Genomic DNA, 11,596 nt, shown 5'->3' on the forward strand with positions numbered 1-11,596 from the left:
ATTGGACCCTCTGGTGGGCCATACAGTATGTACACTCTTCGTAAAGGGATTGAAGTAGTAACTGTTAAAATCAGACAAAGAAGACAAAGAACCCAGAACAGTAATATGAGAAGTGCAGTTAAAGGAATATGAAAATAAAAGCGGTTTGTTTGTTCAGAAAGCTGCAGATGGTGTCTCGTGAGATAAGCAGGCCTTTAGATGATTCATTTGGTGAAAGCTGAAGATGAATGACGAAACGTAAAACACAAGGAACCAACAGACATTTCAGTACGAAGACACTATCTGTAGACCTATTGTATTTGTATTTATATTACCTTCTCCAAGGAGGTCACAGTGTTGGTCCCAATGTTTGCCTGCTTCTTTATCATATTGGGCAGGATATCTCAAAAACAAAAGCAGATTTAAATGACATTTGGTGGAAGGTTAGCTCATTTCCCAAGGAACAGGATTCATTTTATTTGACTTGTCAAAGAAGGAAAACCACAGGTGTTACTAATATAATCAACAATGGCTCCATTGTATTCCTAGTAAGCCATGACAGTGACTGATCATGTCTTTGAGTTTTTAGAAAAGCGCTATACAAATCAAATGTATTATTATTATTATTATTATTATTAAATCATCAGGACTTTGAAACTGAAGCAGCTAAATGGATTTCAGCCTTCTCTCACTGTCACATGTCAAAAAGTCATCAGCGTCATGGGATCTATGTTGTTAAAGACAAGTACCAATTGATGACTATAATTTCATGGAAATTAGTATCATTAACTCACATAAGTAGTACTGAATACAAATCTGCTCCGTCAACATTTGGACGTCATTGCATGACTTAATTTCTTTACAATGTGGAAATTCTAAAAATTAATTTCCACACCTGCTTTTTTCATTACCTTTACATAGGCTGGTTGGACTCAACATTATCTGACACTAGTTTACTTTGCTTTCTTCTGCCACAGTAGCTCTATTATAATAGAGCTCCATTTTACTGTACGTTAAGAGTTTACGAGCAGCACGTGAAGGCACCCTGTCTTCCTCCTCAAGCCTCCTGGAGAGACTTTTGATTGGCTGCCAGTGACATCATCTCTGCTCGTTCGTGGGACTGAAGGCAGTTCAGGCGACATCCCCCCCCCCCCCCCTCCCCTCACCCTCCACCCAGCCACAGAGGCAGACATCTCGGCCAAATCCCTCCCATCGCAGGGCCGGACCTCACTGTACAAAAAGATCACATTTAATATTAATGAAGCCGCGCGCATTGGCTCACGCTCGCGTCAATCCCGCTGCGCAACTTCTGTAGGCTGGCACACTTCCTTCAATATTATTTCTGGGGGAGCGGGGTAAAAGTACTAAAAAATGTTGCCGATCCACAACACTGGGACGGACTGAATGGAGGCAACGTTGTCAGCGAGCGGAGATAATAAATCCGTCTACAGTGCACCGCGACACACACACCGGTAAGCAGAAATACAAGGCAAGTTTGGGAATTTGTGTCCAAGACACAAGTTGTTGTTGAAATGCACAGTCATAGAGATTTCATTCTATAATTAATGAAGAGGAATAGCAAATTGCTGCAACCATTTTGAGCTGATTAGTGGTTTATTATTGGTATAGTTATTTTAATGACATGAGTGAATTGTTTGATTACAGCTGTTATGTTTATTATATGCCAACATTGCGACAAAGTTATAATCCCTACGTTTAAAATGCAACCATCGCATTTTTATTCATTATTTTATTATTTAATACGGCGGTGTGAAATTGAATTTCCTCCAGTGTTCAGCTCATCTGATCAGTTCGTCTCGTCCTCAAAGCCATATCACATTCTCGGCACGTTCTCATGCCGGTTTCTTCAATGAATTTGGCCATGAATGATTTCTGCTGAAGCTGCACCGTGCTTAAAGGACGGCAATGGCCGGGACAGGCAGTGCTCGGCGGGTGTCTTTACATAATATGCCAGGATGACATGCTTTTAAAAATGCTCAGGCTGGTGATCAAAAGGAATTGCCAGCCCTCTTTTTTTTTTTACCCTGACTTTTCCAGTTGGGGGAGAGACCCAACTGCGGCGTAGCGTTGATGCAGTATTTTATCTTTTTTTTCCCCCTCTTGTTATAAAAGCTTTGGATCAGACAGACCTGAGTTAGGATGAAATATTCAACATCACACACACTCACACACACATATATACACACACACACACACACACACACACACACACACACACACACACACACACACACACAAAGTACAGTATCTGGAGGGTGATTCATATTAATTACACTCAAAGTGATTCAGTTACACAAGACTCTGTGATGATTCCACTGTTTATTATTAGTGGCCAGTGTGTCTCGCCTACATTTTCCCACTAAGTTGGGTGTTGCCCTGCAGGTGTTGACACTACTAATATTTGGCTTCGTTGGCCGTTTTCTCGTTTGCATGTTGATCAAACAGACAGGAGCTTGGCCTTTGTGCACTCTGCTCCTTCATTTGCATCTTTGATCTGAATCAGTGGATGCACAATTCATTGAAGCAAACAGTTTTTATTTTAATGCAAAGATTGTTTTCCTTGCCTCATGTTTTGTCTCGTCCCTGTCCCCACAGAGCGGCTTGTTGACTTCTCCGTAAACGTCCAGCCCTCGGCCTCCCCATGCCTCCATCTCCTCTTGACGACAGAATTGTGGTGGCGCTGCCAAGGCCGATCCGACCTCAGGAACTCCAACTACGCCTGGACACCAGCTACCTGGACTCCATCGCCACCAGCAGCAGCAACAACACAGTTATTAGCACCACCGTGGTGAAGATCCGGGCGACGGCCAATCTTGTAACGTATATGCCCTCATCCAAGGGCTCCACGCGCTCGTTGTCGTGTGGATGCAGCAGTGCCAGCTGCTGCTCAGTGACTACCTATGAGAAGGACAGCCAGAGCCTCAACCACAGCCAGGTGAGCGCAAGCAGCCCCAACCTCAGCTATGCCGGGGCCCCCGCCCCTATGGTCAGCAACCATGAAGCATTAAGCACCCCCAGCCTCACCCCGGGCACCCCGAAGGCCTTGTCAGCCGTGAGGGTCATCCACCCCAATGAGCTGGCCAAACGGGTGACCTGCTGCCCCATGGGACACCCCGTGGGGCCCGTGCCCGTCATCATCGACTGCCGGCCCTTCATGGAGTACAACAAGAGCCACATCCGGGGGGCGGTGCACATCAACTGCTCCGACAAGATTCAGCCGGCGGCGGCTGCAGCAGGGCAAGATCACTGTGCTGGACCTCATCTCCTGCCGCGAGGGCAAGGACTCTTATAAGGGCATCTTCTCCAAAGAGATTGTGGTTTACGATGAGAGCACCATGGACCCCAACCGGCTGACGTTCTCCATGCCGCTGCATGTGGTCCTGGAGTCACTGAGGAGGGAGGGCAAGGACCCCATCATCCTCAAAGGTAACACCTAAGTGGGTTTGTCAAGACTTGGCAGGTTTGTCAGCTTAACAAAAAGGGATAGAAACCACAATTTTATGAGCTTTAGTTTGAGTAAATCAGTTTAGACGTCTGAAAGGAATGTCCCATTTAGAAGTAGTAGAAGCGTAGTGGCAATATAACCTGATATAAAAACAATTGTGGTCGTATAATAATGTGTAGTGTGTGTGTAGCCTGTTAAACTTTGACCTTTATTGTTCTGGTCAGCTGAGTAGTTGACTAATTGGTTGTTTCGGTCTCATTTCTTTAGTGGATTTGTCATTTTTTTAATGCTTTTTCCATGCTGAATTACTTATTTATAAGAAACCTATGAGCACATCTCTGGTAAACACACGACTTAAAGTGGTGCTTCTTCATGATTCTTCTGTAAACACACTAGTGTTAGTTTTAACATTCAGTGAGCTTTGTACTGAAGTATTACAGCAATTACCACATACAGCAGCTTGTGCACGTATAATCGAGCCAATGCACACTCTGTAAATCACCCTCATACATAAACATATGCACACGCTCTTCACCGGCTTTCTATATGACACTCATTAAGCATTTCGCAGGAAGTGAGAAGCAGCTGTTAGTAAATAAGGCAGTCTATTGAGATAGCTGGGTCGCTGCCATGTTTTCTATCTTTGGTGTTTGCGTGTTTGCGTGTTTGAAGCTGGAGCAGTGTGTCGTGTTGGGGACTGGGCTGTGAGTGTTTTCTGAATGCCTCCCAGTCAACATCTAACTGTGAGATCACAGCACATTCTTCCTCCTCTTCTTCCTCCTCCTCTGGTCCTCCTGTGCGCTTTGATGGATGAGGCTCCTCTAAAGTCTCTCATCCTGCATCTGTGTCCATGTGACGCTCGCCTCAGTGGGAGGGACAGTCAGACTGTCTTGCTCTTTCTGGTTTAATTCTTGAAAAATGCAAGACATCCTCTCTGCTGTGGGGATTAAATGGCTCAGCCTGACTTTTATCTACATTACAAGTCCTTACAGCCGTTATTTATGTCTGATTGTAGACTATATAATCAAATACTTTGGATGTATGATTTAAAGATATTATATGTACTAGAGCTATCTTATATATTTTGTTGAGTTCTGTACTTATACCAAATGCTTCCAACAACCTGTAATGGCGACGCATCTTCTCTGCGCATGCGTTACGATACACTTTTTTAGATATTAACTATTTATTTTAGCTGAATTAAAGATTTTAGTCGTCGGACGTCCAGCTGAGCAAATGTTAAAGCAGTTCGCTTGTAGACAACAACTCCCATGATCCCACGCTACTTAACGACGCAACCAAACTCCGTCTTTTGTTATCCTTCTGATTGAGCGTTCCCCATAGTGGGCACAAATTACAAATTGTGCGTTTAATGGTTGACGTTTTACCAAAAGGTGAACAGAACCAGCCCTGAGCACAACATTTGTAATTCCAGAATGAATACTTCAAATCTAATTTTCATTTCTTTCTAAATGTAATGATGATTAATTCATATCCTTAAATATATATGAAGGCTCTTCAACTAGGGGAAGTAGGCAGGGGGTTATTATAGTAGCATTAGTGATATATATTGCAACATGCTTGTATGAATGCTGCTGAATAATTGATTCCATCATTTGCATTGCATTAGTTACCCGCATGTCGTAGTCATGATTTATTGTAACCCAGTTGAGGCGTGATACACTGCCACACTGGAAACACAAAGTCTTCCAGCTAAGAGCAGTAATATGTTACTTTTAATCCGTCAGATTTGCCATAAACAACATGTCAGTAGTGTTGGAAGGGTTAGTGTAAAGCACTGGAAACAGCAGGTCTGTGGTGTGAGAAGCCTTTGTGAGGCAGAGGAGGTCCTTTCTAAACAGGAAGTGAAGCCTGTGGTTTGTGAAAGCGATAGACAGTTTTCATCTTTGAGTTCAGTCCAGACGTTAACGACAGACGTACACGCTCGACAGGTTTCTTCTCACAGCAATGTGCCGCTTCTGGGGAAGCTGTGATTCTCAGCTTACTGGGGAAAAAGTTTCATTTATCAGCCGAGTTCGACCTCCGAAGAATTTGGTTCAGTTGGAAAGTAGGAAGTTCACTGTGTAGCTAACTTTAGCCACTGTTGGCTTCCAAATATCACCCGACGGATATTAACTTTGTTTTTCCATCGTGTGGAGGCTCGGAAATGTATTGTTGTTGTCTCTTGATGCGTCTCATTTTCTGTAAACAATGCTCTGATAAACGCCAGACAAAGGAAGTGAACATAATGGCGCATTTAGCGGTGGAGACCAAAACAGAGCTAAAAGAGAGTAAATATCGGACTAACATTCTTCTACAAATGTCAACTTAAATGCTTCTATAAATGTAGGAAAGACTTATTCTGTGGCCCTCTGAACAAGTGTGAGCTAAATATATTGTATTATAAGATAGAAAGGGTTTTAGGAAAGATTGTACATGAGTGTCAAAATGTAAAAGGTTTTTCACCGATACACAAACGCTCAACCTAAAGAAAAATATCAAGGGGAGTGGACATTTCCCCCAACGTCTGGTTGACTGTACAGACTTTCCTTTCTTTTATTGACTATTGTGTAATTATTACCATGACTTCCCACTAATAGCGAGGGTTGTTGCACTATCAGCACAGTATCAGGTAATGTCTTTGTTCACGATTAACAATCGGGCCGTTTTATGGTGAATCCACCTGCCCGGTCACCAGGGGGGGGGGGGGGGGGAAGTTGTGCGATGACCTCACATGGCATGATGTCAACTCTTGCAATGTGAACAATACATGAACTGATACCCTGAGTGTGTGTATGTGTGTGTCACTTTCCACCCCTCCCCACAACTCTCGTGTTGAAGGGAAACTTTGGCTGATGGCATCACTGTCAACAGGTGCAAACCAGTTATTTGGAGAAGTGCAGATGTCCAGTGAGAAGTATATTAAACATTTATAGTACAGCTACATCGTTCTCATGAGGTTCAGCAGGTGGAATCTGTTATAGTAGCTATTTTGTCCATGTTTCTCCTTCTTAAAACTAGTTGGAGAACACTGCCGATCCCTTCTAATTGATTTAATATCCAAAGAGATATTAAAATACAACCAAATGTCACAAGTGTAGTCTGGGAGTTGGAGATTTATGTCATGTTTCAGCGCTTCAAAACTTGTTAAAGCCAGTTGCTTTTATCAGACGTGTATGCAAAGCTTACTGGCCTACTCGGTCGTAACGTGTGCCATGTGGTGCACAGAAGCATGAGTGCGTGTATTTTTAGTATGGAGGGCTCCGGTGGGAATTGAACCCATAACCCTGGCAGTGTTAGCTGTGTTTCTATCTAAGGAGACCAACAACATCCAATTTGCAATTAGGTAAAAGGGACAAGGTAGAAACAATGAAAATAGGGCTGAAAACAAATAGTTTGAATCTTTATCCTTTAGATTATTAAATCAACATTTGAATGCTGAACACCTTTTATTTCTTTCATTCAGTTTAAAACCCGGTGTTTCTGCAGAGATGCAGATAAAGATTCGGCTACACTAATATTATTAGTGTCAAACTATTTTTAGAATTATATTCCAGTGGTGGCTGCGTGGGATTGTTTTCCGACTCGTGCGATCCAAACGTTTCCAATAACTGTGCTGTAAAGTCCAAAAGTAAAAATGTATTGAAAAATATAAATGTAATCATTTCCAAAAAAATATCTTTTTATTTAACGGAATATTCTAAATTGAATCCATACTTGTTGACCTTTCAAAAAAGGTGCCGCACACAAAGGGAGGCACACACCTGTATTAACAAGGTGGTCAAGTAGAAGTAGCTCAATAGAAGCTTTGAATGGAAATAATGGACATTTGGTACAGCCGTAGTCTTTTGGCGGTTTTATTTATTTTCAGCTAAATAGTTAACGCCCTGTCAACCAAACACAAAGCGCAGCGCTGTATTTACCTTGAGCTTACGTCGCAATCCTTCCGTTTGTGTTCACAGGAGGCCTTAGCTGCTTCAGGCAGAACCACGAGAACCTGTGCGAGCACTCGCTGCACCTTCACGAGGGCATGGACCACGGTGCTTCTGCTGGCCTGACGGGGCCGCTACCTCACTTCCTGCCCTCCACCCCGGACATAGAGAACGCAGAGTTGACACCGATCCTGCCCTTCCTCTATCTGGGGAACGAGCATGACGCTCAGGACATCCACCTGCTGCAGCGCTACAACATCGGCTACATCCTAAACGTGACCACCCACCTGCCGCTCTACCACTACGACACGGGCCTCTTCATCTACAAGCGCCTGCCCGCCACAGACAGCAACAAGCAGAACCTGCGGCAGTACTTCGAGGAGGCGTTTGAATTCATCGGTATGAAAACTTTCACTGTTTTCACTGCAAACGTGTAAGCTAATGGTTCCCAAACTTTTTGTCTTGTTACCCCTTTAAGACGATGTGATGTGGCAATTAAACCAAAGAATAAAAATGAGAGTTAAGTGTTTAATGTCTATACGTTTGGTAGGTCTAAAGCAGCCATCTTGTGTTTCACAAGGTAACACGGTAGTAATAAGGCCAGAGATAGTTGTGGTGCTAAAAGCTGAGTTGGTTGCCTGCTTGTTTCAAATTGTCTAAACATTTTGAACATGTGTATGTTTCTCTGTCTGTGGTGCTTGTAGGCCTGTGTGTCTGAAATGTGTTGATACGGTACAGATATCTTTCTACATTAAGGAACGTAAAAATGTTATTCAAAAATGTATACACGTATATCTTTCACTTTACAAAAGAAAGAAATATAGTTCTTAAATGTAAACACCATCATCCATACTTTTTGAATTGGTACCTGTGAACATGAGCAGTCAGTTTCCAATAATCTACACGCTACAGATACATTTCAGTTTGCAAAGTTCAAAAAGCCCCACCTGGATAAACACCTGTGAAGTTCTAACATCTCATCGCGTCTGAACTTCCCGAGGGAACAAAGCGTTTACTATATTATGTGTTAATTGTTCCCCGTGTTCCTCTCTGCAGAGGAAGCACATCAAGCGGGTATGGGCCTTCTGATCCACTGCCAGGCAGGCGTGTCTCGTTCAGCCACCATCGTGATCGCCTACCTGATGAAGCACACCTGGATGACCATGACGGACGCCTACAAGTTTGTCAAAACCAGGAGGCCCATCATCTCCCCGAACCTCAACTTCATGGGCCAGCTGTTGGAGTTCGAGGAGGACCTCAACAACGGAATAACGCCACGAATCCTCACACCAAAGCTGATTGGTGTGGAAACCGTCGTCTAAGCGAAACCCACTCGACTAGACGCTCGCACTTGTACTCACTCTCACTGTTTTTTAAAAAGAGAGACCGGCTGCTCTATGAGCTGCTTTTGAGCGTGAGGGCTGCTGTATTCTTCTTGAATATCCTCACGCTCATCTTGGACTCTCTGGAGTGCCAAAGCTCTGGGTCAGTGGTGATGAGAAATGCCAAAAAATCCCTACTGTTTGGACCCGGCTGAAGTCCCGGAGGAGAAGACGAGTCAGAGAGATAGAGAGGGGGAAGCGGTCAGTGGGATGCTTTCCATTTGTGACCGCAGAGGAGCAAACATGAAGTAAAAGGAAATCAGTTTGGAAAAGATAGTCTCTGTGCTTTGGGGCAATTACTGACACGAGAAACTCTTAAAGCTCACACTGTGGCACACAGTTTCTGTTTGCAGACTCAGGCGGGGTTGGCCATGGCAGTGCCTGTCAAAAAAGAAAAAAAAAGATGAAGACTTGTTTGGTGTGTTAATGTTGTTGTTCTATTTTTATACAGGGGTTTACGGGGGTGACCATGACGAGTCCACAGCGGCTTACTGTGCAATAATTTCAGAGTGGAATGCAACCGAGACCTTGATCTTATGTGTATATATCGGTAAAGATTACGAAACATTTCCAGCTCTTTGCTGAAATATCATTTTGATGTTCATGTAATGACTGTTGTTCAGTTCTATACGTTTATGTTTATGGTGCATACAGTTATGCTGTAATATGTGGCGCTAGACGTGTACGAGAGACAAGAGAAAAAAGATGGGGTTTTATTTTTCGAGCGCAGCTTGTGGGTTTATGTCAGTCATCAGAACCACAAAGTCATATTTTACGTGTTTGCTTCGGTATCTTCGTTTTGCCATTCCTGCATCCACATATGCATATATTTTAGCAATATATATATATATATATATTACCAGACAGCCATAAGAGCTTTTTTTATGCATGGCTGCTGGCAGAGGAAAGAACACTTTGAAATAATCAGTGAATATTGTAAAAACGGGGCTACTGGTGATGTTTAATGTAACAGAAAGGAGGAATTTCACTGCCTGCTTCTGTTGTCTCCTCTGTTCTTTTTGCTCCCATTCATACATGAGCCAGCTCTGTTGTAACAGACTCACACAGTCCCCGTGTAGCTACATTTGTTTGTGTCAATGCCCTACATTTTTGAGCAATGATTTAGTCCATAGTAAAAAAGGTAGCAGAGTTAAGGTACAGACTTTAAGCAAACGTTCTCTTCCTCCCGCGGGTCGCAGTGCAGTGTGACGGTGGTGGTACTGTAGAGCAGTGTGACCTTTGTCTGATCTTTTGCAACTCGCTGACACCAGGCTACAGTTAAGTGAGCTCTTCTGCCTTGCATAGGCGAGCGCTGCTGTCACGTGCTGTTCTAGTGCCTCTATCAATGCCTTAATTCATGTGTCACCACTGGGCCTGCGCATGGTACACCATCACGTGCAGACAGGATGCAGAACACAGCCGAGGTCGAATTTTAACTCCCGGACAAAAAAAAGCGAACCCGCTCTCCTTCCTGGTCTCTGCGTAACAAACAGATTTGTCTCTGCTATTCCTGATTAACATGCAGAATTGCAGAAAATTGCATTGAAAGCCTCGAGGTAACATTGTGTAACTCTGATCTCATGGTGGGATTTGAAGGAGAGTCTGAACACCGCCGTGAATTGTAAATCAACTCTGCACTAAATAGTGGTGTAGTAAGAGTTTTTATGCACGCACACAAAGTTTACCCTCATCCTGTGGTATATACTCACCTTTGACTCCATTACATGTAGATAGATATGAAGACAAAGGCAAAAATAATAATAGCTAGTGCTACTTCGCCTTCATTCTGATCCAAACCATTGTTGCTGAAAAGAAATGTAGCATTTCAGCCTTCTTACAGTAAACGGGTGGGACGCATGTGTTTTCTACCACCTGTCTAACACTTGGCACACAGTATAAAGACCTCATCCTTTAAAGAGGACTGTGTGCATGACCGTATAAAAACATTTAAAAACATATTGATCTAAATTGTACAGACTCAGAAAAAAAAAAAGCCTGGTTTTAGCCTAAAAACCACACATCTTTGATCTGATTGGTTTTGATTTGATACACCCCAAGGGCTGTCAACGTTTCCAACACATGAAAGAGCATGTAGTTCTTGAAAACATTCAAATCCAGACCAATAAACATGCTTCGTCCCATATTTTACCGAGCTCACAAATTATAGTTTCCGTCCTGTTTATGTTCCTATGTTCTTCTGGTCTCTGTGTAGCTCTCCATTGTTTGCATGGAAACAAAAGGCATAAAATGAAGCACAGGGCGGGTGACACAATATCACTGTCAAAAGCACCAAAACTAATTATTTTGCAATACACCCTCTGTGAACCATTTTATCTTCAGAAGTACATCTGAAAGCCAAAACGCTAGGAGAATGATCGCGTGTGTGTGTGTCTGTGAACAAGATGAAGGAGAATAAAAGAAGTTTTCATAGAGTAGTAAATACACAGGCTTTAAAAAAAAAAACTAAACACCTACATTCATAACAATAAGCTTCAAAAATCCCTCATGTGAAAATCCATGCTATGCAAATGAAATTGTAACAGGTTGTTTCTTTACCCGACGATCATGAGAATAGTGTTGCGAGGCCTCTGTGAACATTTGGAGCATGAATAACAGTTTGCAGCCTCAGATTGAAGTGAGTTTTTTTTTAGTTTTTTTTATACGTGTGACTAAAGAAAAAAAGAAAAAACACTTGTGTGGCGACGTGTCCTCACTTTGTATTTTTGTTGCTGTTGTCATTGGTTGTCTTACTGGTGCTCCACAATATATTTCAATATGATAAAGACAAAAAAAGAAAAGGTATACAATAACCATTTACCACACGTTTGTAGCTTGTG

General features: G+C 42.8%; 1 protein-coding gene across 1 annotated transcript; it reads left to right on the top strand.

Moving 5' to 3' along the window:
• The first annotated feature begins 1,280 nt into the window (after window positions 1-1,280).
• On the top strand, window positions 1,281-8,833 carry dusp10 (dual specificity phosphatase 10). The gene is given in 5 exon segments (XM_029425436.1): window positions 1,281-1,451; window positions 2,596-3,214; window positions 3,216-3,426; window positions 7,408-7,776; window positions 8,434-8,833. Coding segments are annotated over 4 exon segments (1,419 nt in total). The 5' UTR covers window positions 1,281-1,451; window positions 2,596-2,641; the 3' UTR covers window positions 8,700-8,833.
• The last annotated feature ends 2,763 nt before the right edge of the window (window positions 8,834-11,596 follow it).

The sequence above is a fragment of the Cottoperca gobio genome, chromosome 24 (genome assembly GCF_900634415.1).
Source record: "Cottoperca gobio chromosome 24, fCotGob3.1, whole genome shotgun sequence".
In the NCBI taxonomy this organism is placed as follows: Eukaryota; Metazoa; Chordata; class Actinopteri; order Perciformes; family Bovichtidae; genus Cottoperca; species Cottoperca gobio.